The sequence below is a fragment of the Nycticebus coucang genome, chromosome 7, assembly GCF_027406575.1.
Source record: "Nycticebus coucang isolate mNycCou1 chromosome 7, mNycCou1.pri, whole genome shotgun sequence".
Classification (NCBI taxonomy): Eukaryota; Metazoa; Chordata; class Mammalia; order Primates; family Lorisidae; genus Nycticebus; species Nycticebus coucang.
This window is the reverse complement of record NC_069786.1, coordinates 126,133,974-126,160,354: the sequence shown is the minus strand read 5'-3', so window position 1 is coordinate 126,160,354 and position 26,381 is coordinate 126,133,974. Positions and strand designations below refer to the sequence as shown.

The following is a 26,381-nucleotide window of genomic DNA, read 5'->3' as shown; positions in this document are numbered from 1 at the left end:
GAAAAAGTTTTTTGCTTTTGTGTTATTTTTGTGAAAATATTGGAACAAATACTTAAAAGCAGAAATGTAAGAATTTATGTTAAAAAAATAAAATGATAAGCAAGATATTTTATTAAAGGTCCAAAAGAGTATCACCATTTTTTTTTTGCCTTCATAGTTGCGGCCTAAGTATACCTCATTGCGGTGCATCTTACAAGGGTATATGTGAATCCTAGTAAATGTGGAATGTAAACGTCTTAGCAAAATAACTAAGAAAATGCTACAAAAGCTATGTTAACTAATGTGATGAAAATGTGTCAAACGATCTATGAACCAAGTGTATGGTGCCCCACGATCATACTAATGTACACAGCTATGGTTTAATAAAAAAAAAATAATAAAAATAAATGCTATAAAAGATAAATAAACAAGTGAATTCAATGAATTCTTATGTACTCCCTAAGTAATAAAATGAAGTGTGATTATGAATGGGATCGCAAAGCCCTACTGATTTTTATGCACTTGTACAAATTAACATTTGTTTGGAGTACTGAAATTTTCCCTTAGTCTGATTCACCCACTTGTTCCTTGCGGCTCTGTTAGGATGAACATTTGCAATATTTCTGAAGCTTGATTAGGGCATTACTGAATCAGTAATTTGCAAGTTAAAACTGACCATTATAGTCAGCGTTCAAAATGTGAGGGTGTTCCAAAGAATAAAATCTTAATGCCTTCCCTCTGATTTAAGTGAGGATGGCCTTTCAGTTATCTTATAAAAAGAGGAAGCAGGATTTGCCTTCCAAAGATGCCTTATATTTTGGATACAAAATCAATACAGAGGTGAGATATGCCCAATTTGAATTGGTAAAATATGTAAATCCTCGCTTGCTAAACTGTCAGAGATTAATGTCTGAATAGGAGTAGAAAGCAAAGCCAACTGTAAAATTATACAGGGCATAGTGATTACCCCGTCCGCATAATGGGGCTTGATTTAGAGGCTCTATTTTGAGATCATGCAGAAAGCGCCACACGCAGAAAGCCGAGCATTGTTTAATTTGTTCAGGGAAGTGCCCTAATTTTCTATAACACTATTCACTTCCCTTCTTTAAGAATGAATAACACATTTTCTTTATGGAACTCTGTGCATCTTTGATTTGGGAGCAGTAGCTTTTCCAAGCTCCTCTGTTCAATCCTTCTTCTGTTGCCTTTTTACCTACTATAATGCTACTGGATTATGCTAATTTCTATTATCTTCATTGCACTTGTTTGCCCATGCAAAGTACAAGTGATATCATTTTTGACATGGTTAACACAGCGTATTAAGATTGACAGGTGAGATAACTGAGGCCCAGGACGTACAAGGCCAGGAAGCTCTGACACAGCTGGATACAGCATCTGGGTCTTTGTTGTCCAATGAGAGCACCTGCCACCTGAGTGAAGTGTCATTGCAAGTCCACTATTTGGCTATCTCTTGAGCCCAGGAATTCATCTCGTTTTGGCAGTAGCTCAGAGGCCTTTACCTTAGATATGAATGACCTGGGGACTATCATACCTACGTTAGATTATTAGTTGGTGCTTTATCATTAAAGTTCAGTCTATCGAAGTCAGTATAATATTCACTTAAAAAAAGATACTGGTACTATGCATTTCTGCAGTTTAAAATTGATGAAGTCCTTTAAATTTTTTGGTTAATGACTCCCTTTTATTTTCACACTTGACTTTTCATTTCAAAGCAATTTGTGTTGTAAGGCCCTCTTAGTTGCAAGGATCTGACATCTAACTCAAGCTTGCTAAAGTATGAAGGGGAATACGCTGGTTCATAGTCTAGGTGGCCCAGGGATGGAGCTGAGCTCGACACTGGCAAGGCTGTGTTTCTCCATTCTCATCTTTCTTTGCTTCTGTGTGGTCTCATTCTCAAAAGGACCATCTGGGGGACTCATATTACCCCTCTAGAAACCTCATATGTTGGTCTCCAGAAAAGTCTTTTTGGCCCTTCTTGAGTTTCCTCTGACCCAGGGCTTTTGGGCAGGGACATGAGATGCTTGAGATGATCAGTTTATGTCACCAATTCTTTGTGTCATGTCAGGGGGCAGGGATTCTGACCGACAACCTCATTCCACACAGCGGTGTATAATAGTATAGAAGTTTCCCCAAGGAGGAGGGTGGAAGAATGTTCTTATCAGAGACAGCTATAACTAGCACACTTACTGCCAGATTTTCCAAGAGCAACTCAGAGTGACATAAAATGTTCATTTGCCATAAAAACATGTATCCTTATGGATTCCGTAATGCATCAAGTAATCCACATTTTATGTCCCTCTTTTGCCTTCATCCTTTCAAAGTGGGCAAAAAGGACAAAACCATTAAAAGAAAAAGATTTCCTTTTAAAGGAATCATTTTCTCTATTTCACTTCAAATATTGTCTTAGCCTCTCTTTGGCTCTCCTAAAGACCTTCTCACATGGATTTGTAGTTATCATTTGATTCCTCAGTCTGCACCAACTGTGATAAACCCTTTTGCGCAGAGACTATGTGATTTCTGTTCCAGCTGTGCTTACCATAGGACTTGGCCAGACACAGATGTTTAGAGAAGGTGCGCGGAAAGAATCGGTGGGCGGGTCTGTGACACCTGCCTGCCTGGCTGCAGAAACCAAGCCTCAGAAGACTTGGGAAGCTGAGGTCACACAGCACATTGTTTTGTATTAGAAATTTGAACTTTGTTATCTTTCTATCCCCGACTTAGGCTTAAAAAAAATCTATTTATCTAATCAAGGAGGCAGCATGTGAGATAGTCCCAACTTTCAGTCCCGTGTCTGAAATTAGTAGCTGTGGTTTTTGGTTCTATGGTGGGGACAGGAAGGCAATCTTAGAATTTCCGGCAGTGTGGCTATTCCACCCCCCTGAGAGGAGGGCAGCTTCTAGAACTTGCTGTGTGGCAGAAGTCAGACTGAGATCACCTAGTCCTTCCTGCACCTCTCGTAGCACCTGAACCGAATGACAGGCAGGGCGACTCCCCCACTGCTTGTACCTTGGCCTCTGTTCTCTCCTCATCCTCCTCTTCCACTGGCCCTAGTTTCTCTCTCAGGGAGACAAAGCAACTTCAGCTCCCACTCTCCATGATCCGCTCCCCCCACCTTGCCAACTCCAAACCCACACCCTCTGTTGGACGGGGATTAATTAGGAGCAAAGACACAAATTTCCAGATGAATGTAAAGGCTTACCCTTACTTTTACTTCTTAAATACAAATCTCTCTGATAAAAGTAAGTCTCCTTCTCATTAAAAAAAAGTTGACCTCAGAGCTGGCAATTTTGTATTCTGTAAGGTGGCAGTTTAATCAAGGTTTAACCAGAGAGACAGAACTGGTAGGGTATCTATAGTCAGAGGTATATTGAAGGAATTCTTTTATGCAGCTGACTAGGAAAGACTGAAGCGGCAGGCAGGAAGGGTCGGCTCGAGCTCTCAGTGACGGGCTGAAGCTGACGTCCACAGGGAGTGTCTTCTCCAGGGAAGCCTGAGCTCACCCATTAAGTGAGGGCTTCCCACTGACTGAATCAAGCTCGCCCAGATTATCTATGATAATCCCCCTTACTTCAAATTGCTGATTATGGACTTTAATGACATCTACAAATACCTCTATCATGACAGGTAGACTAGCGTTTGATTTGTTTGATTGCATAACTGGGTGTAGCAGCTTAGCTGAGCAGACACATAAACTGCCCGTGTGGCCTGTTGGAGGGCTAGTGGACACTTGGTGGACTTGCAAACTACAAGCTTTGTGCTCCTACAAATTCCAAAGCCTCTACTGCCTTGTAGATTTTTTAAAGAATTGATTTTGGTGATTTAAACTTAGGTGAATGTACTTATGTGCGTGCTACTGTTTACTTCTTTCCGTCCTGTGTTGATTTCATAAACTGTAGGTGGTCTAGTAAGATCCACTTGGATGAGGTAGTAGCAGATAAAGTGTATGAACCCTGAATTAGACGTGATTATTTTTATATTTGTAATTTGTATTTTTCTTTCATTGCTAACTTCATTCTTTCCATATGTATTTATGAGACCCCTGTAACATGCTAGAAACTATTTTAGGCTCTCAGGGTACTTCCTTGAATAAAATAATGGCTTCTATTCCCATGGCTCTTCCATTAATTTGGGAGACAATAAAATAGTAGTGGTAAGTAGTGATACGTGATAAGAATAATAAAGCAGAGAAGGGGACTAGACAGTGAGGAATGTGTGTACACAGAGCTAGTCACATGCCTTGTGATGCCCAGTGCTGTGTCAAAATGCAGGGACCCCTCTCCAAAAATCAGGAAGAAAAAGTGCCCCTCAAGGAACTAAGACTTAAAACCTTTTCCTTTTTTCTTGAATCATTTTCTGGAGAAGTCATGGTGTTTTTAAAATTACCATTATTTGCTATTTAGTGCTGTTCTAAGCAAAGAAAAATTAAAAAATTAGATTCTGAGCTGGATTTATATTGTGCAGTGCTCACTTTAAATGCAAATGTGAGAATAAAATCATGGAAATTACACAATTTGCATTTTCTAGTTCATACTGTATTTTGTTTTTAATCAGAACAGCACAATGGCTTCACGAAATGAGCTTACCTGTCATCCTTTCACCTCTTGATGCCTGCGTGTTCTCCCAGCACTTCACCTTCAACTTCCTGGTGACAAGGGAGGAACGAGAAGAGCTGTGGTTGCCCTGACTTTCCCCTTTTTTCTAAGTCATCCTTTTCAGCCCACGTGGCTTCTCATGTAGGGAGTAATACCAGTGGGAAAGGGTGTGATAGGATTCCTTGATCATCCATGTGCAGTGAACACAGCTGAATTCTTTGTGCATTTGAAGCATGTTGCGGTTCCAAAATGTGGCCCTGAGGCTGGGCATGCCCCTGCTTACTGGGTCGTAGGCTTAATGTGCTTATCTCATATTCAACTTTGTTTCTTGTTGAATTCCTGCATATTTTGAATCCATCAGGATTCTGTGCTTGTGGGGCATCAGTAAGGCTCTGTGAAATGGGTGCTAAGGATGGGGATGCCCTACTCAGGCACGTGCTCCACTGTACCACCCAATGCCACTCACAAAGCACGGTTCAAGGATAAAAATTATTATTTCAAGATGAGGACATTAAACCAAATATCTTCAACCAAGCATGGAGCCCTTTTGAGGGTGGGACTGTCCTGAGCATAGGACCCTGTGTGATTGCACAGTCTGCACGCCCATGGAGCCAGGTGTGCGTCTATGTTTGTGTGTCTGTGTGCTGTTTGTGTGTCTGTGTGCTGTCTTAGATATTGATAAGAAGGATTGTCTCATGAAGTGACCTTTGATCAGGGTCCTCAAGAAGGCAAGGAAGCAAGGCTTGCGGGTCCCTGGGCAGGAGCAGTGTGTTCAGAGCTCCTTAGGCACCTGTGTCCTGGGCTTATTCTTGGAAGAGCAAGGAGGCTACTACAGATGGATGCTTAAGTGAGAGGGTCAGGGATATGGGATGAAATCTAATGGGCATGCATGACGTCAAAGGCCAAAGCCAGGTCTTGGAGGTTTCCTATGAGGAAATGGGAAGATGTGGCAGAGTTTGGGCATGGATGCAGCATGGCACAATTACATTGTAGAAGGATCTCTCTGCCCACTGTGGAAATACTCTGTAAGGAGATGAGTTTGGAAGTGATGGGATTTACTTTGTGTATTGTTATAACAAACCAAGCAAGGAGGGGTCTTGGGCTGGATGATAAAGATAGCAGTGACTAACTATGGTTGGACCTGGGTGTCTTTCAAAACTAGTGCCAACAAGAGTTGCGTGTGGAATGGATATTTACCCAGAGTAAAATGGTCCATTGAAAAGAGGTGAATTTCCCAGGGTTCTATAGCCAGTTCGGGAAAGAGCTGAAGAGATGCAGAGAACAGAACGCTTATGTCCTTGTTCGTCTGTTCCATTCCTTCCACAATATGTTTTCCCGAAATAACTTCTATAACATTCTCTTCCAAACATCTTTACTTGTGTGGCTGAATCCACTTAGATTACCCTGTCATAATTTCATCTGTGTATAGCACCTTGGACGAGCAGCTCAGAACATAAGGTCCTGGGTGAGCTGACTGTACCACTAGTCTAGATTTTCATGGTCCCTGCATGGGGACTGACTGTCTCCCACAGTTATAGCTCCCTAGCTGCCACCCTCCATTTCATGGCCTCACCTACTAAAACAGAGTTAATAAAACAAACCCTTTTTTCCTGGGTTTTATGTACAATTGCACCATAGACAGGAGCACAAGATTTAACTACATTCGACTTATTTTTTTGCTTTTCAGCACTTTCAGACCATGCTGAAGTCTAAATTGAATGTCCTAACACTGAAAAAGGAGCCTCTCCCAGCTGTCATCTTCCACGAGCCAGAGGCTATTGAACTATGCACCACCACACCGCTGATGAAGACGAGGACCCACAGTGGCTGCAAGGTATGGGGCACGTGGCTGGTAGGGGTTCTCATGGTGGGACAGGGCAAAAGGGTGTGTGGCTTCGAGACCTGTGTTTTACGATGGTAACCATTTTTAAGAATGAAAATATGAAATGGCTAACAAAATAAGCTCATTGAATGATAGTAGTATGAATTCATATGCAGTTTTATTTTTCTTGATGACATTTCATTCTTTATCATTTCAGGGCGCACATTAGAGATACAAGTTTTAGTAGGTGCGAATCAAACAGTATTCTTCCTGTATTTTCTATAGCTCTATGGAGCTTCAGGTATCACAAGGGAAGTTTTATCCTTAATACTGATTCCTCCCATTGTACTTGTGGTCTGAGTAAAACATACCTTAAAGAATGAAAAAACAACAACCAACCTCCCTCCCCCAACAGTTGTATTCTCGGAGTCCTTTGGGGGTAATTTTGCATTTTTGCTTTTTGCTTTGCATTAGCTATCAAAGTTGATACTAACATTCACTTCTCAGAATCCATAAAAAAGCATTTTTCATTTATGTAAACTGTAATGCCAACATAGAAACAAAGCTGGAAACGGAATGTATAATTTTGGTAAGATTTTTGGTTGTTTCTCACATGATACTCATTTTTGCTTGAGTTGATGAATATAGTAATAAGTTTAGAGGTCATAAAAAAAGATGTTTTATTCATATTTTGTTGTCAGAAATTTGTTTCAAGTAGAGAATAAAACAAGGGGCAAAGAAAACGCATGTTTGTGTCTGGGTTTATTTTGTGACCTGGAAGGTACACGCCTTTCCTTACTGCTTCCTGGACTCCCCCCTTTCCTCCTTACTCAGTGTGAGGGGAGCGGATCTTGCATAGCTGTGGTTGGAGTGGAGCCTCCAGCAATCTGGGTGTTGGTGGTATGCACGAAACCTCACACGTGTTCATTCATTCCACACATACCCACTCACTGGGTGCTCAGCACCAACCAGACACTGGGTCACAGTGTGAGGAAGACCCACCGGCGTGTTAGGGAATTCTACTGTCCCCAGTTGAGGGGACATGGAGGAGAAAATGCAGGTGGCCACACATTGATTGGTGAGGAAGCTGGTTTGTGAAGATCTTCTAGGAGAATCTTCCAGGCAGAAAGAACAGGGCATGCTAATTCTCTGAGGTGGGGATGGTCGCTCGCCATATGTTTTAGAACGGGAAGGAATGGAACATGTACCTGAGAAGTAGAGAAAGTTGAGTTGAGTGGTGGCGTCAGGGAGGGGAGAGCTCTGTGGTCATGGCAAGGAGTTAGACTTTGTTCTAATTATGATGAGGAACCATTGGTGGGATTGGGTGATTGAGCCAGATGACTCCATTTGAAAAAGTGATTGTGCATGTTCTTCTCAGTAAAGTATCACGTGAATTGAAAAGCAGTAGCCAACATACTCAATACTAATATGAAGCAAGTAGACAAACTAACACCAACCCACACAGGAGAAAAACTCAATTCAGTTCAAGCTGGGAGCAGAGAGGAGGAGGGAGGGAGGTGGTGCCATCTAACAAGCAGAATGGATGGTATGTGCCACAGCTCTTGGCACAACTACAACAGGCACCTTACCCAACAAATGCACACACTGTTACCTAATCATTTGTACCCTCATAATAGTCTGAGGTTTTGTTTTTTTTTTTTGAGACAGAGTCTCACTATGTCACCCTCAGTAGAGTGCTGTGGCGTCACACAGCTCACAGCAACCTCAAACTCTTGGGCTTAGGCAATTCTCTTGCCTCAGCCACTCGAATAGCTGGGATTACGGGTGCCTGCCACAATGCCCAGCTATTTTTGGGTTGCAGTTATCATTGTTGTTTAGCAGGCCCAGGCCAGGCTCGAGCCCACCAGCCTCCATGTATGTGGCCAGTGCCATAACCACTGACCTATGAGTGTCACCCTTAATCTGAAAATTTTTAAAAAAGTGATTCTAAATGATTTTAAAAGTGATTCTAAACTTCTCTGATAAGTTCAACTTCCGCCTTTCTAAGAGCAGTTGCCAGTGACTCAGCTGTAACTGGAGAGAGTAATTCGACAGGACTGGCCTCAGACTCGTTGTATGTATTTAGTGCCTTTGGTGAACTGATGATATAAAGGAATTATAAAAACACTGGTTACATTTGAAAGTGACCTGAGATCAAATTCTTTATACATTCTTTAGAAGATTAGCTAATGCTATTTTGAATTCTGTTTCTATTAGGGAAGATGGTGCCTCAAAGCAAGATGAAGTCAGTAGGGACAAGTATTAGGAAGAGAGCTGAGCATGATACAGTCTACAGAGGTTGTTTAAAATGGAAAGAAAAACCACACAGTTACAGAATAAAGGGACCCAGAGATCTAACAATTTAATCCAGATATAAAGAAGTGTGTGTGTGTGAGAGAGAAAATATTTGCTGGAGTAAAAACCATCACTTGTCTGAAAAGGAGTATAGGGTTCATGTTTCATGGTCCAGATTTTTCTGGGTACTGCCTTAGGTTGTGTTCATTTATTTTACTTCTTAAAAGGATGTGGAAAAAATAGTAGGAATTCAGAAGACCGTGCCAAAGAGAGCAAGGGTTGCACTGGTGTCAGTACACATGTGAGTGAGACAAAGGGAAATCGGCAATGATTTCAGTTGCATACAAGGAAGAACTTCTGCATTCAAGGTGAAAAACACATTCCATCGGGTTATACAAAATTTATGAACTCTCCTTCCCTAGAAATCATGAAGAGGCAATTCCAGGCATAGATAATCATAACCCTGGAGTCAGGGATCTGAGCCAATATCCCTTGAGGTCCTTTCCAGCAATGTCATTCTATGTGAAGGAAGTAAACTTGCACCGTGTAATTCTCCAAATTGTATACTATCATCTTTATACACATAAGTTTTAACTGTAAATGGGCTGGAGTTAACATTCTTTAATTCTCAAGGACAGTATTAGGTTTGTGTTCAGAATCATATTCTTTTGTTAAAAATGTTAGAATTTTGAACCTTGACATTTTTGTTTGAAATCCCCCACCACCTCTGGTTTCTTCTGATCATCTTCAAGAACAAAGTCCAGTGTTTCCGCGCTGAGTCCTGCGAGTAACGTAGGTCACAAGATGCCAGCTGCAGAAGGCACTCTCTCCGGCTCATGCCTCCTGGGAATAATGAGCACAATGTAGCCCGTGCCCAGCTGCAGGGCCCGTGCGCAGGACCCTCCGTCTTCACACAGTGGTAGTTCTTTTTTCCTAACTGCTCTAATAACTTTGGGTTCGGGGAGGGAAAGAAATGGGGAAGGGGGAACAAAGGAAAGGGGGAGTTGAAAGTGGGTTACGGCGAGTACCCCGGAGACCCTCGCTCCTCTCAGATTTCCCATTTGCCTCTGATCTGTATTCTCCGTGGGTCCTGACGGGGCTGCCTGGCCAGGCTATTCATGTTTCGGGCAGCTGGGTCTTTGTGTGTTCTTCTCTATTGCTGCCACTTTTTTTCTGGAGTGGAGTTATTTAACCAAACAACCCACTGCATACCATTAGGACTCTTGTTGGAGCTTCAGATGCTGTGTTCGATTTTTGCAGCAACACTGCTGGCTGGTTGCACCTCTCTCCTCCTGTCTAGCAGGGTGGAATTATGGGCGGCTTCTGCTTATTAGCAAATATGTACTGCGTGAGTAATCACCACAGACTTACTGTGTGCATGGAGCCGTGGACAAAGAAATCTAAGTAGGTGTTGTGGGTGACACAACATACAACCAACTGGAAGGAATAAGACAAGTGCCCAAATCAATAAACCAAGTGCTTCTGAAATGTGTGTGAGTGCAGCATCCCCTGGCAGGCACTTCCTGGACCTTTTTCCTGGAGATTTTCATTCAAGCACTCAGTTTAGGGGTGAGGCAGAGGAGCCTACACTTGAAAATACGTCCTGTAATTTACAGGAAGGTGAACCATGTTTGGAACTCAAAGATCGGTGCCACAGAGAGCAATGAGTGACATGAATGGGTACATCCCCTGGCAGGAGGGGGATGTGGTAGAAAGTGGTATTGGGGGCCTGACTTGCACTTGTGTGGTCAGAATGCATTTGCTACAAGCAAGCCCAGGGGACTGACTTCTAAGAACCAGGCTCCTGTGTGCGTCCTCATCGTCCATGGGGAGCCGTCCTGTTTTGTATTGATTCATTTCCAGCCCACTCACTCACGTTCTCAAAACCCTCACGAAACAGTGATAATAAATGATGATAACAATAAAAGACAGTAAACCAAACAAACTAACTAATGATACTGAAATGGTGATACCAAAGAACATATGTTTATTAATACATTAAGCACTTTCTGTGGTATAGAAACGTTTCATCCTCATTTCAATTCAATAGTTTACGGCCATGAGTAGCCCCAGTTTACAGATGGGATAGTTGAGGCATATAAAGTTCATCAGCCTGTCACAGGGAACCCAGGGAGTAATTGGCAGAGCCTACATTTGAACTTCAGCCTTCTGATTCTACAGTCTCTGCTCCCCTCACTAAATTCCACTGCTTGTTAATGACCCCTGAGTGGTTGTTTCCCTATTTATGGTTCTTGAAATGGGCTGTGATTTTGAGCAAATCATTTCTTTTTCACAGGCTTCAGATTTTGGACCCTTGATAATGCAGAATCAAGGTCAGTTGATCTCATAGACTCTTTTATCCAAATGTCCAAGCCTCAAGGATTTTCCTTGTTTAATTGGACTAGAATTTTATCTTTTCTTCCAGATTCCAGAAAGCATGGGGAAAGTGCACTAAAGATATCATATAATTTTACTCCAGGTATATCACTCTGTTTCTCAAATTTAGTTTACAGAGGAAAAAAGTCTACAATGAAAAGTCATATGCTTTATGATAATTATATTATAACAAAAAGTCACACGCCTCATAAAAACTATGTATGTGAGAGAAGAACAGAATGCCAGCAAGGTCCCATATGGCTGTGTGGATACTGTACAAATCCCATTCCATAGAGACCGCCTCCAGTTTCACAGTGCTTACAGTTTTAGAGCAAAGTAGTAACAATGCTGAAATAAATAGCTGATGCAAATTGGGGGTTTCTCAAGGATCCTATATCTTTAATTTAAAAATGAAGTTTGTGATTGATGGGAATTAGGGCTTTCTCTAAGTTGCAGAAGAAAAGTGACCCAGAGAAGAAATCCCACAGGAAGGTGTGTAGGAAGAGGTACAAAAAGGATCATTAGTAGTTATTGCCATGGGTCCCTTCTTGGGCCTGAATCTGTCTACCTTGATTTGGAATTGATCTGGTTGTCTTTTCATTGTACCCTCTTCAGACCATTGGTGGGGCCCGAGTCTGAGGCAGATCTTGCAAGGTGGGCTTGAGGTGGATGCTTCTTTTGACCAACAGGGTAATTCAGCTTATGGCCAACCGAGGTAACTTACTTTCTGGTATTTCCTTCTGCTCCCTTCCTTTTTGTCCCCTCCCTGCTCAAGCTCAGGATACCCTTGTCTCCATTCTGTAGCCTGTTTGTTTTATTATTTTATTTTTTAAAGACTAGTTGAGTGCAGTAGTGAGAAGGGAGGACAGAGCAGAACAAGAAGTTCAGTCTATAACTACGAACGGTGAGCCTCCCCCACAGAGGGGCATGCCCAGCTGTGTGCTCACACATAAAGCTCTGCGTTCCCAAATCTCACCTCTTTCCTGAGGGAGGTACTCTGCCTGGTGCAGTGTGAGGCCCCATCTAAGGCTTTTGCTGTTGTCTTCCCATTTGTGAGGACAGAAACCATCAAACAAACTAGTATCGAAGAAGGGGTTCATGAGTCTTAAACCATAACAATTTTCACATTGTTCTTCTTGAGATTCTTTGCATTCAGGAGGAGCAATAGTAGTCCCTAAGATGTCAGGAGGATGTGGTTGATTTACAGTTTCATGGGACAGAGAAGAGACATTTCTGAGCTGAAGGCTTTGCAGGTAATCCTTAAATCCTACCAGTGGCGCTTGTGTGAAGTGGCTGGTCTTAGGAGGGAATTCCAGCAATCCAACTTACCTTATAAAAGGGCTCATGATTTGCATTTAAGTATATTCAAAATTAGCATCACATGTGTCTGATCTCTACACTTAAATCCATGTTTATTTGAACAGTTACGTATTGAAGTATAAAAAGTCATGTTTTCTCATTTTAGACAAAAGTCCATTTTTTGCCCACTGACAGAGGTGGAAATGTTGATTCTTATGTTATCCTCACCACATGCATCTATGTGGCCTTGCCAGTCACTTTGGGCATTGCTGGAATCCTATTATGCCAATTATGCAGATTTTTTTCTTTTTAAAGTAAGTTTCTTATTTCAGTATCAGGACAGAATGAAAATAATGTAAATAATGGTAGTACACAAAATAATAGTAACATATAAAGTAGGTAAAGTAAGCCCATGCTCTTTATAGGTAATTTTTCGCCAAATTCAGAGTGGGTACTATCTAATTACTTTCCCTTTATTCCTTCTTAGACTTTCATTTCTGCTCGTCTCCTCACATGTAGGAAGCTAAAAATTAATATGAGCTAACATCTGTTGTTTAAGTGACAACGTTGTATTTTTCTGCAATTTTTATTCTTCGTAAATGTGTAAATTTTCACTCTTCTTTCCTTCTACCCTCACCCCTGTTTTCCCCCTCTTCTTTCTTCATTTTCTTTTTTGATTTCTTTTTTCATGCACCAGAATATATTATACACGCTCAAGAAGTTCCAGGAGTTTATAGGAAAACAAACATAAACAATAGTTTGGCTGCTTTAGTTTGAAATAACAGAACTAACTTGAATTGACTTAAATTGTTGGCATGTATATTTGCTCTCCACTCTGTAAATTCTAGCAGGAGGGTGAGCTTCAGATATGCTCCAGGGGTTCATCTGCAATCCTGCTCCATAAAATTTTGCTTCTCTCACTTCTGCTTGCCTCCACATCCAGCCCTGTTCTTAGAACAGCTTCTCTTACGTTAACAACAATTGGCTTTAGGGTTGTAGGCCACACTTCTACACAACACCGCAGCTGTGGGAGATAGGTTTGGTCCCAGCACACCAAGCAGTTATTGCAGGATTTACCCTTCCTGGATGGGATGTGGTCATGTACTCAACTCCAAGGCTGTTGTTTGTAGAATATGTTTGAATATGTTGGTCACCTTGGCTTAGTTGGGGTGTTCTATTTTCAGAACTGGGAGGGAGCTTGTTTCCCTAGAGCCTCAAATTCCCCCAGAAGAAATCAGAGATGTGTTGGAAAGAGGGAAAGAGATGCTAATGAGGCATAAATAAGATAGGTTTCCTGACTTTAGACAAACAAACACTGTACTGAAAAACAAAACAAAAGGCAGTCGGCGAAGGTGCAGCGTCCTCAGGTTGCAGAACAAGGGATGTCTTCTCCTTTCCTGTTACTGTCCAGTCTGATCCTGGCCTGGAATACTTACGCAGGAGTTTTGTTTTGTTTTGTTTTCCTTTTTTCCATCGGTGATTTTAGCCTAAGTTTGGTGAGCTCAGGCCAGGTCCCTAGGGCCTTCATTGCAGGCCGTTGTTCAACTTGGCCTTCTGTGCTTAGGAGCTTTTGTCTTACTGGTGAGAACGTTAGGAATAGAGGAAAAAAAGCAGAATTTCAGGACAGATAATGAGCGAAAGCTTGTGAAATATGAGATATCTGTGGGGCCACCAGCGGGCAAACCCACAAAGAGCCTTGCTCTATGGATTTGGAGCTTTACAGACATCTGGTCACTTGAGGGAAATGGGTCTCTGAGAGGAGGAAGGACAGACAGGCACTCCTGCACACAAACCTGCACAAATAAGCACACACCCACCCCTGCTGTTTGGAGGGCAGAATCATTGGAAAAGGGACATTATGGCGACCCGAGGAAGCTCCTCCCAGCTGCATCACGGTCACTACTCTCAGCCCTGTTCCTCCCACCTCATCCCCTCAAGGAGTTTCTCAGTCTCAGAGGACTTGGGAGAAAATGGATGTGACTTCAGGGACAGCTGAAGCTCCAGTGTGTTGTTTTAGCACTGGTCACAGGCTTCTTGTGCTACTGCTATGGTAACTGGCATGGAAAAATATTTTATCTGTGGTTTCAATGTAAACTTATTGGCCACAAATCCTGACTCGTGACTGTGAATTCCACAGTATGGTCTTTTCCCTGACAGCCCTGGTGGCTTCAGCAAAGCTCTTTGTCTTTCATGAAGTCACTTTTGTTATTTGTTGCCTGAGATCTTTTCATGCTGGGAATTTCCTTCACATCAGCTGATGAAGGGTTTGGAGTGAAGATGATCATTCTGCCTGATTTGTCTAGCCGTCCGCATGGAATTGACACTCAGTTTCTGCTGGTCAAGTTGAATCACAGAGTTCTTTAATTGTCCTCATATCAAAATTGAGTACATAGGATTCATGCTTCTCCATTCTTGTGATGATTTACTAAAAATAATGTCTTCCACTTCCATCCAGGTTAATACAAAGGATGTGAAGTCTCCATTTTTTTTTTTTTTAATAGTTGAATAGCATTCCATGGTGTACATATACCACAGCTTGTTAATCCATTCTGGGTTGGTGGGCATTTAGGCTGTTTCCACATTTTGGTGATTGTAAGTTGAGCTGCAATAAACAGTCTAATACAAGTGTCCTTATGATAAAAGGATTTTTTCCCTTCTGGGTAGATGCCCAGTAATGGGATTGCAGGATCAAATGGGAGGTCTAGCTTGAGTGCCTTGAGGTTTCTCTATACTTCCTTCCAGAAAGGTTGTACTAGTTTGCAGTCCCACCAGCAGTGTAAGTGTTCCCTTCTCTCCACATCCACGCCAGCATCTGTAGTTTTGAGATTTTGTGATGTGGGCCATTCTCACTGGGGTTAGATGGTATCTCAGGGTGGTTTTGATTTGCATTTCTCTAATAGATAGGGATGATGAGCATTTTTTCATATGTTAGCCATTCGTCTGTCTTTTTTAGAGAAGGTTCTATTCATGTCTCTTGCCCATTGCTATATGGGATTGTTGGCTTTTTTCATGTGGATTAATTTGAGTTCTCTTTAGACCCTAGTTATCAAGCTTTTGTCTGATTAAAATATGCAAATATCCTTTCCCATTGTGTAGGTTGTCTATTTGCTTTGGTTGTTGTCTCTTTAGCTGTACAGAAACTTTTCAGTTTAATGAAGTCCCATTTGTTTATTTTTGTTGTTGTTTCAATTGCAATGGCAGTCTTCTTCATGAAGTCTTTCCCCAGGCCACCTTCCAGTGTTTTTCCTATGCTTTGTTGGAGGATTTTTATTGTTTCATGCCTTAAATTTAAGTCCTTTATCCATCTTGAATCAATTTTTGTAAGTGGGGAAAGGTGTGGGTCCAGTTTCAGTCTTTTACATGTGGATATCCAGTTCTCCCAACACCATTTACTGAATAGAGAGTCTTTCCCCCAAAGTATATTCTTGTTTGGTTTATCAAAGATTAAGTGGTTGTAACGTGTTAGTTTCATTTCCTGGTTTTCTATTAGATTCCAAGTGTCTATGTCTCTATTTTTGTGCCAGTACCATGCTGTCTTGACCACTATGGCTTTGTAGTACAGACTAAAATCTGGTATGGTGATGCCTCTGGCTTTACTTTTGTTACTAAGTACTGCCTTAGCTATACGGGTTTTTTTCTGGTTCCGTACAAAATGCTGAATCATTTTTTCCAAATCTTGAAAGTTCGATGTTGGTATTTTAATAGGAATGGCATTGAATAGGTAGATTGCTTTGGGAAGTATAGACATTTTAACAATGTTGATTCTTCCAATCCATGAGCATGGTGTGTTCTTCCATTTGTTAATATCCTGTGCTATTTCCTTTCTGAGGATTTCATAATTTTCTTTACAGAGGTCCTTCACTTCCTTCATTAGGTATATTCTTAGGTATTTCATTTTCTTTGAAACTATGGTGAAGGGAGTTGTGCCCTTAATTAGCTTCTCATCTTCACTGTTATTGGCATATACAGATGCTCCTGACTTGCGGACATTGATTTTATAGAGACATTACTGTATTTTTTGATGACTTCTAGGAGTCTTGTGGTTGAGTCTTTGGGGTTCTCTAAGTATAAGATCATGTCGTCAGCAAAGAGGGAGAGTTTGACCTCCTCTGCTCCCATTTGGATTCCCCTTATTTCCTTGTCTTGCCTAATTGTATTGGCTAGAACTTCCAGCACTATGTTGAATAGTAAAGGTGATAGAGGACAACCTTGTCTGGTTCCAGTTCTAAGAGGAAAAGCTTTCAGTTTTACTCCATTCAGTAAAATATTAGCTGTGCATTTGTCATAAATAGCTTCAATCAGTTTTAGAAATGTGCCACCTATGCCTATACTCTTCAGTGTTCTAATTAGAAAAGGATGCTGGATTTTATCGAATGCTTTTTCTGCATCTATTGAGAGGATCATATGATCTTTATTTTTGCCTCTGTTAATATGGTGGATAGCGTTTATGGACTTGCGTATGTTCATCCAGCCTTGCATCCCTGGGATGAAACCTACTTGATCATGATGTATGACTTTTTGATGATAAGCTGTAATCTATTGGCTAGGATTTTATTGAGAATTTTTGCATCTATATTCATGAGTGAAATTGGTCTGAAATTCTCCTTTTTAGTTGGGTCTTTTCCTGGTTTTGGTATCAGGGTGATGTTTGCTTCATAGAACATGTTGGGGAAGATTCCTTTTTCATTGATTTTTTGGAATAATTTCGGCAGTAGAGGAGTAAGCTCTTCCTTGAAGGTTTGATAGAATTCTGGAGTGAAGCCATCTGGACCAGGGCATTTTTTGGTTGGAAGATTTTTTATTGTTTCTTTAATCTCAGTGCTTGAAATTGGTCTGTTCAGGAGCTCTATTTCTTCCTGGCTAAGTCTAGGGAGAGGGTGTGATTCCAAATATTGATCCATTTCCTTCACATTGTCAAATTTCTGGGCATAGAGTTTCTGGTAGTATTCAGAGATGGTCTCTTATATCTCTGTGGGATCAGTTGTTATTTACCCTTATCATTTCTGATTGAGGTTACTAGAGATTTTACTTTTCTATTTCTCATTAGTCTGGCCAATGGTTTACCTATTTTATTTATTTTTTCAAAAAACCAACTCCTTATTTCATTAATTTTCTGAATGATTCTTTTGTTTTCCATTTCATTGATCTCTGATTTGATTTTGGATATTTCTTTTCTTCTACTGGTTTAGGCTTAGATTGTTCTTCTTTTTCTAATTCCGTAAGATGGCTTGTGAGTTTGTTTATGTGTTCTCTTTCTGTTTTTTGAATGTAGGCATCTAAAGCAATAAATGTTCCTCTCAAAACTACTTTTGCAGTATCCCACAGGTTTTGGTAGCTTGTGTTCTATTCACCTTTTACATTAGAAGCATCTGTCCCAACAGAACTAAGTGTTAGAACAAGTCTATGGGCTACTCTAAGACTAATATACTTTATTGTTCTCTAAATGGAAAAATGAGCATTAAATAAAAAAGCATTAGACAACATAGACTGTGGGTGTAATCTCATATAAACATGGACTTTCTTTGCCAGTGATTTTTCCCCTGAACTTTTAAATTTTATCAAAGTAATACTTGCAGTGATTAAAAACCTCAAATAATAATGAAAAATGAAACAAAGTGTTTTTAGCTGTCACCTTCATTCCTTCTGCACACTCAGTCCTGCTTCAACTAGTGACCATAATTATGTATTTTGGCAGCTTCCTCTTATGTTTACCTTCTTATTTCCAAATAGATGCTGTATCCCATTTTAGATATTATCTTTTGGCTTTCTATTTTGGTAGATGAAGATTTAGACCTAAAATAACCCTATTCACTTTCTTTCCTCCATCTTCCTAATATGGTTAACTTCTGAAAGTTTAGTGAAATCAGTGTCTATGTAATAACTAAAGGGCCCATCATTGCGTTATATCTTTTATTTCCTTTCTTGTTCAATTAAATAAACGGTATTATTTTTAGAGTTGTGTAGTTTTATCTGTACCTACACCTAATTCTGTCCAGTGCTCCCTTAGATTTGGCTCATACCCGTCAACATTTACTTAACTACTCAGTCATAGGAAATAGTGTCTTCTGGTTTATTTCCTCCTGTGGAGTTCCTTCCCCTGGATTTGTCTGTCCTCCTGAGTAGATGCTTTGTCTTTATGCCACCTGCACTTCCTTTACTCCAGAACTTCTCTCTGTTGCTCTTCCCTTTTGCATAATTCTCTGTTTTCTTCCCCTTTTTTTGTTTGTTCCTTTATAATGCTCGGGTGCTTCTCCCAGAGTAAAAATACTGTTCCTTCTATGTCTGAAAATTTCATTTGTTTTTTGTTTCTGAGACAGGGTCTCATTCTGTCACTCAGACTGGAGTAGGGTAGCATGATCATAGCTCATTGCAATCTCCAACTCCTGGGCTCAAGCAGTCTTCCTGCTCTAGCCTCCTAAGTAGCTGGGACTATAGGTGTGAGCCATCACAGCTGGCTAATTTTTCTGTGTTTTGTAGAGATGAGGTCTTAATAAGTTGCCTGGGCTGGTCTCAAACTCCTCAGGCTCAAGGCCAACTACCACCTTGGCCTCTCAAAGTGCTGGGATTCCTGGCATATGACATCATTTCTAGCCTCTGAAAATTTCCTTATGTTAGCCCTATCTTTTTTGAACATTTGGCTGGGTATAAAAAGGTTAGAAATAATTTCTACTTGAAACTGTGAAGGCACTGTACATTGACTTCCATAGTGCCATGTTACTTTTGAAGAATCTGATCCCATTTGATTCAGATACTAAGGATTTTTTTGCGTGTGGCTTGTCCCCCATATATATCTTTTAGGACCTTTTCGGTCTTTGTCACTGAAATTTCAGTTACATACCTTCATATGGCATTTTCCGTATTCATTCAGTTAATGGTTGTGGGTGTTTTTAATTTGGAGACGCTTGTTTCTTGATAGTTTGGGCAACCTGGAGTAAAATCCTGACTTTTTCTCCTAATTTGGGAACCACTTGAAAAACACAGAGAAAAGATACAGATAGATTTGGTCAAAATATTAATTTTGTAAAACTTACTTTGGAAGATGTTGCTTACATGCGTAGATTTAGTGAACTTTCTAGAATTTCCAAATTTTGATGAAACTTCTCATATGCTACTGTGTCCTCTTCTCTTTATTTTTTTCCATTTTGTTTAGAACTTAAAATTTTCCATTATAATCAATTTAGTGGGCTTTTGGAAGGACATACGTATTTAAAGTCAACTTATAATCTATATCCAGAACTCTTGGCTGAATTGTTAAACCCTCTCTAAATTGCTAATTTTAGCCATTTGAACTTTCCTTTTTTGTGTGTCTTTATCTAAGTTGGAAACAGTGACACTTAAGTTACTTTTAGGTTTAGAGAAATATTTATAAAGTACTTTGAACTTTTCACAGGAGCAGTGCTATATAAATAAAATACTGCAATTCAAATACAGCTCCTCTTGGCTTGAATGTAAAGGTCAATGAACTATAGACAAAGGGGTGGCAGAGAATATGGCAAAAACGTGGTAATAAGTAACTCAGGGCCATAAAAATATTCATAATATGCTCTCTTAATAGGAGCAGTGGTTTCTTATTACATCTCTGGGTGTTTCATCTCCTGACTACCCAGCACGTAGAATATAAAAACCACTGTAACAACAGGTGCAGATGTGTTCCTTGGTGTTCTGGCTGTTCATTTCTTTGTTTTTATTGAAAATATCATACATTCATTTCTTGGCAAGGGAAATGATGTCTGGGCTTCTGTGCGTACTGAGTTCTCTAAATGAGACATTAGTCAGATTGGCGTTTATGAGTCACCAGGCATCTTCAAAAGCCAAATCCAGGAATTATAAAATTATTTACTCAGGAAGTAATGAGGATAAATGCAATTTATCATCTAGGGAACCCGGAAAGTTACCTTGTGAGCTAGAGATGCTACTGAAATTAGTGCCCCTCTTCCTACATCAATGCATCAATTGATTAATACTTTCTCTTTGAAAATTATTTTTGGGACACCTATGGGCAGTGCTAGAATTCTCTCTCATCTGTCACCATGCAGCATGCCATAATATTTGTTAGGGCAGGAGGGGTGCCATCTATTATCACAAAGGCATTTATCTATTAGTTTTTTCAGGGGCTGGTGCAAAACAGGTGCTTACTTTCTTATCAGAGAACTCACCAGTTCGTTCAAAGTCCAATATATTCTATCCCCAACATATGTGACTTTATTTTGTACCTTCTGGGGTGTACATAGTATGCTTTGGAGATGAAGGCCTTGGAGTACTGTGCTAAGCATGCAGACTTCAGTGTGGCTTTGCAGAAGAGGATGCCACGCTCATTGGTTGTGGATAAAAGTCCCTTCTATTCTGTTCTCCTTTATTCATTCTCTTTCTAGGGGTTTCCTAAAGCCTTTTTCTCCTTAGCCCTTCCTTATAACCTGTTAAGAGCATCTGGTTTGAGAGTAAGGAGAGCTCCAGGGGAAGAGTGCTTCAGGACCCTCAACATTAATCTTCAGTACGATAAACAGACCTTGGTCTTGATGAAAAGAAAAAAACACATCTGTTCTACATGTATATAGCAAAACCCGGTGCACTCATTATTATTATGCCAACAGAATCTTGGACCCTTTTTAGCAAGGGTCACTTCCCAGAAGGGCAGGAAGGGAGATGACTCACCCTGCCACGTGTGTACCAGTGTCATTCTGAGATAAAGAGAGTCCTTGGAAGGGGACATATAGATTCATTAGGAGAATGAAAAATTTATTTGTTAGTGATCAGAACAATCCTCTGATGAGACCCTACACATTGTTTTCTCTTTTTAAATTACATACCCCTTTAAGTGAAGTAAACTCTACTGATCATTATTAATATGTAAGTTAAATCTATGTATTGGTTACCAATTATGTGTGTCTCAAAAACAACCATAAACAGACATTTTAGAAGCATGTGCTAAGTTGTAAATAAATGATCTTCTGCGTACATCTTGGTAACTGTGATGACTTTATAGTGCGGTTACTTTAGCAAAGGCGCAAAGGCTCTATAATGATGGCAGCTGGAGAACCAACTTTCACCAGGCTTTGATCTGTTATCATGGTTTGGCTGACTCCTTGTCAGATCTGATTGGATCATCAGTTTTCATCCCAGAACAAGATAGAAAAAATCACATGCCAGGAGAAGGGGGTATCGCAGTGCCTCCGTTTTCTTGTTGTGGGTGTGTGTGTTGTTGTTATTATCTTAAGTCTGTCAGGTATTCACAGGAATCTCAGCTGGATTTTGTTAAACAGGATCACCTAATCCATAAATCATTGAACTGGGCAAATGGGAGCCGTAGTGCTGAATACACTGATCCTGTGAGGTGTCCCTGTCAACCCCTCTGCCACTGTAGGACTCCCACCCTGCCTTAGGGTATTTCTAATTCTGTACATGACACCGATTATATGACAAATGGTCTGGCGGAGGGTGCTGATACATATTACTGAGTGTAAGTAATGCTGAATTTATTTAATTTTCTTGAAGGTAAGAATAAATGTAAGTAGAAATTGTAACACAGTCTGTCCCCAGCATAAGCTACTTTATTATGTACCTTCTGGGGTGCACGGAATGTACCGTGGCACTGAAGGCCTGAGGACATGGAGCTGCTCTGTGGTCATGCAGAGGAGCTGCCAAGACCATCCATTGACATCTGCGACTGTCTCAGGGGAAGGTGATGGGCCTTCATCAGATGTTCTCATCTAGACCAAAATCGTCTCCCGGACCCCACGTGGTGGGTGAGAAGTCACATTATTAGCCAGTGAAGAGAAAAGCAGACTTAGCTTCCTTTGTTTGGGGTGAACTCTTCCCCCTTACGACTCAGGAGAGATGAGAAAAGATGTCCTAATCATTGGTATGGCTGTTAAAGATGTTAGAATGAAATGTAGAGTGTGTGGCTTTGGCCGTGGTCTAGGATTGATTGACAAGTAGCACTTGGTATGGTAGCCAAGGTTGTTCATGAGTTAGGCAGAGCAGACGCTTGTTAATCAAGGTTTCTGTATAGGGAGAAGAGGCTTTCTCAGTGTTAGAGTGTTTTGACTTCGGAGGTTTTGTTTTTTGTTTTTTAACTTTTTTTCCCCTTTGTTCAATAGTTCACAGCACACATTCCTGGAGGAGAAAGATGCTGAGGTCAGCACTGTTTGAAATACAGAAAATGTTGAACTCTAGGAGAGAAGCACAATGTATTTTCATCATAATTGTAGGATTCCTTGCTTAGCTCATTAATCCGTAGTGGTTTGTCTTTAGGTTTCAGCATTTGATTTATTAATAATTGTACCATCTCTGTGAAGAAAGTAGCATTTGGGATGCTGTATCCTCTCTTCTTTCTTTTAAGTGTGTCTAAAGATAGGCTAAGGGCCTTGACAATGATGGTGGAGCAAACTTAAGAGAACGTGTTTTCCAAGGGAGTGTTTGGTTGAGGGAAGCTACCCTTCTCTCATTTCTTGGCCTCACCCTTTTCTTTTTTATTTCTTCCTTTCCTTCGGTGCCTTTTTTCTCCCGCCACTTCTTCCTGCCCTGTGGTCCTTTCCTGCCCACTTTCTATTTTATGCTCCTACACTCTCTGTCTCATCGGTCCAGCTGAAGCACTGCAGAGCACCGATGTGAATTTGGCCCAAGAAGTGGAATGTACCAGCTTGCGAGGTTCCTCCTGTGATGGAGCTGGGTGTGGGGTCATCTCCTGCGGAGGTTTGTGGAATCCCAAAGGGAAATCAGGGATGTTGGGAATGTGGGAGGGGGCAGTAGACAATTCTGTTTATACCACATAGCACACTCTCTCTGCGGATGCCTTCCCCATCACACATGGCGAGAGGACGAGGTAGAACATTATACCTTGGTCCATAGGTAGGATGTCTTGTTTCTTCTCCAATCTTGGTTCCAATCTTGATCTCCCAAGAATGACATGGGCCTTCTAGTGAGCACTAAGAGGATATGCAGGGAACACTGAGAGAGGCTCTTGGCACCCATATTGAAGAGCCTGAGGGTTCTATGAACACAGTTTTACAGCAGCTATGCTAGGTTTTGTACTTGGGCACAGGAAGATCACCCCAGTTTTCTTCCTCCTTCTGAAGTCTGGGGAGGGCAGAGAATGCTCTCTGATTTGGCTGTGAAGTGTCAGGCCATTTGCTGTCAGTCACCCTCTACGGTTCTGGGAACTTGTTTGCCTTTCTCCAGGAATGTGATTTCTCATTTTTGCTGGCCAGGGTCCAGTGTTTTCTGTGGACTTTAATGTGCATTGTTTTCGTCTGTCCCTCTTCAGACAGCTGTACAAAGCAAAAGCCTTGTCTGCTGTATGTAGAGAAGAGTCAATAGGTTGACTTCTGTTCGAACAACATCTCTTCCTTGCTATATTCCTATTTCACAAACAGAATAAGGGAGAGTTTATCCAGTGAGCTTTCTGTGGCCTTGATATGTGTCTGTGTGTGTATGTGCCTGTGTGTAAAATAAATTAGCCAAGCCGAGAGCTTCATTTGTAGAAAGCACAAGTCTCAGTGCTGCTTTATAGAGCTTAAATTACCTGCATAATCGAGGTAGACACGTTTGGTATAAATTCACCAATTCTGTGCCCTTCTGAAAGAGTACATTTGCCTTTGTTTTTGTGAATCTTTCAGCACCTGCAGGCTGATTCACTTCCCCATGTATTGCTTGCCTTCAGGCCTTTGCCCATTTCTCTGCCTTGAGTCAGAAAATACTATATTTAAACCATTAACTTCTAGTTGGAAACCTCAGACTGGATTTAGTGTCCTTCATTTGAAATGTAGTCAGTCTTAAAAGCTGGTCCTCTTGTAAGAGATAAATGTCATCTTTACGATGAGAAATTAACTTAAATATCTTTTATGGTAAAGAATGATAAAGGGATACATGAGGATGGATTATTTTCCACATTCAGGACCTGAAGTTCTTTTTATTAAAACCCATGTGTCACAATTAAGCTGCTTACTCCCAGGAATATGCACAGTGCGTTCAACAGAAATCATTCTGTCCTCTCTACTCTTTTGTTCCTGGGATCCTCTCAAATGTACTAAGCAGAACCGCTATTTATGAGGAATCAGAAAAGGGCATTGCCTTGGGCAGTTTATTTTACTTGAAATTGATGACATGCAGAGATTTCGTGATTAAAAAAAGGTTCATAAACTTAATTCATTAAATCTCTTAAATGTATAAAAATTTTTAAAAATGTTCCTCATCTCCCCTTTACATTTTCCCCTCCCAGTCATGAGCAACAGAAAGCTTAGTGGTAGAAGATGCCCACTTGTCTCAAGGGATTTGAACTTTTCTGCACCTGGACTTTAGTTTGTGGCTTATTTCTCCAAGAGAAACGTGTTTACTGTAAAGACACACATGCGTGTTGGGCTGGGCTGTGTGAACTTGTTCCTTAATGTTCCCCATCACTGCTATCGTCCATTACTGCTGAGATTAGTTTTAAGTTGAGGGTAGGCTGAGAATTTTGAGAGAATGTTTGAATTTTCTTAGCAGGTCAAATAGCACTAAAAATTTTCTTTGTCAATTTGTGTCTCTGAGGTTCAGTAGATTTAAATCCAAGAAAGTGTCAATTTTTAATTGATTTTTTCAATGGAGAGTAAATAGTTCATTATACTTAATTTACATAAAGAGATAGAAGGAACTATTTTTGTATGTAGGTAATTTTTTTTAGGGGCATTAATATAAGGCTATGTTTAAGAGGGAGGAAAATTGCATCGTAAAATGATTCTCCTTGCTAGTGACCAGTGGAATATAAGAAAACCTTGTGCTTGTTATCTCTTGTTGCCTAAGAAAGGAAGCCAAAGTCAGTGGCTGAAAGCAACAAACATTTATCATATCACATTTTGTGTGGTTCAGCAATCTGAGGGTAGCTAAGCTGGCTGCCTCTGCCTGGGGGTATCTCGTGAGGTTGCTATCAAGCATTGGGCTGGGGCATTGGTCTCCTAGAAAAGCTCTACTCAGGAAAGTCCCACTTCTAAGCTCACTTCATGGTTGTTGACAGTATTCGGGTCTTTGTAAGTTGTTGGACTGTTGGCTTCAGAGATTTCTCGGTTCCTTACTCCAAGAACCTCTCCATAGGGCACTCACAGCACAGCAGCTGGCTTTCATCCCATCAAGAAAGCAGGAAAGAGCAAAAGAGGGAGACAAGACAGAAAACAGGCTTTTTGTAACGTAAACTTGGAAATGACATCTTCGAAGCAAGTCCCAACCAGACCTAGCCTATAGTCCAGGGGAGAGTAAAAAAGCATTAATTTAGGATATGACATTGATTGGGAGTCGTCTTAGAACCCGCTGCTACATTTGCAGATCTGATCTCATTCCATTTATTAATCAACAAACCTAAATTGAGTGCATTGCTATAAGAATAAACCAAGTCCTGCATTTCGCATGGCTGACTGTTCTCTCCTCTTTCACATACCCTATCATTAACTTCAAGTCTTTCTTGCTGCACTGGGTCTTCTTGACATGAGATGCTTTTATGCCGTACATCAGTCCCCATGCCCCACCCTCAGTTCAGTGCTGTTTTGGATGACTGGACACACTGGAGATTGCTCTTTCTACGTCCCTATGTTTTGCTGTAATTATATCCCAAGCCTTTTTTTATAGTACTTTGCATGAGTGCTGCGCAGAGTGGATGCCACCCCTTTTCCTAAGATCTATTGGGTATAAGTTTGCAGATCTCACAGTTTGCACTCCTAGGCTACAACATACCACTGCATTTCTGTAAGGGGAGCCCCCCTCATCCCGTAGGGTTTGGTAGGGAGGTGTCAATGTATTTTCTGATTGACTAACCCCGTTAGGAACCACATTAATAAAAGGGTTCTGTCCAAGTCACAAAAAGTAGATATTGGCACTTTATAGCTACCTAGTCACTGCTAGAGGCATTGGCTAAATTACTTTTCTGTGCAACAAAGACAAAAATAGGCAGTTGACTTGGACACTGACCCTCTGTAAGCCACTGAAAATTCTCTAGGTAACGCATGTGATTTATCCACCATTCCTGTGTGCTT

At 40.8% G+C, this 26,381-nt stretch overlaps 1 protein-coding gene across 3 annotated transcripts in view; it reads left to right on the top strand.

Annotated features, from left to right (window-relative positions):
• PID1 (phosphotyrosine interaction domain containing 1) overlaps nt 1-26,381 on the top strand; it is a 272,822-nt gene that overhangs the window by 117,150 nt on the left and 129,291 nt on the right. For all 3 annotated transcript variants that reach the window (XM_053597382.1, XM_053597381.1, XM_053597383.1), the window contains exon 2: nt 6,280-6,426. In XM_053597382.1, coding sequence (XP_053453357.1) covers nt 6,292-6,426 — 135 coding nt within the window. In that variant the 5' untranslated portion in view covers nt 6,280-6,291. The remainder of the gene's footprint in view (nt 1-6,279; nt 6,427-26,381) is intronic.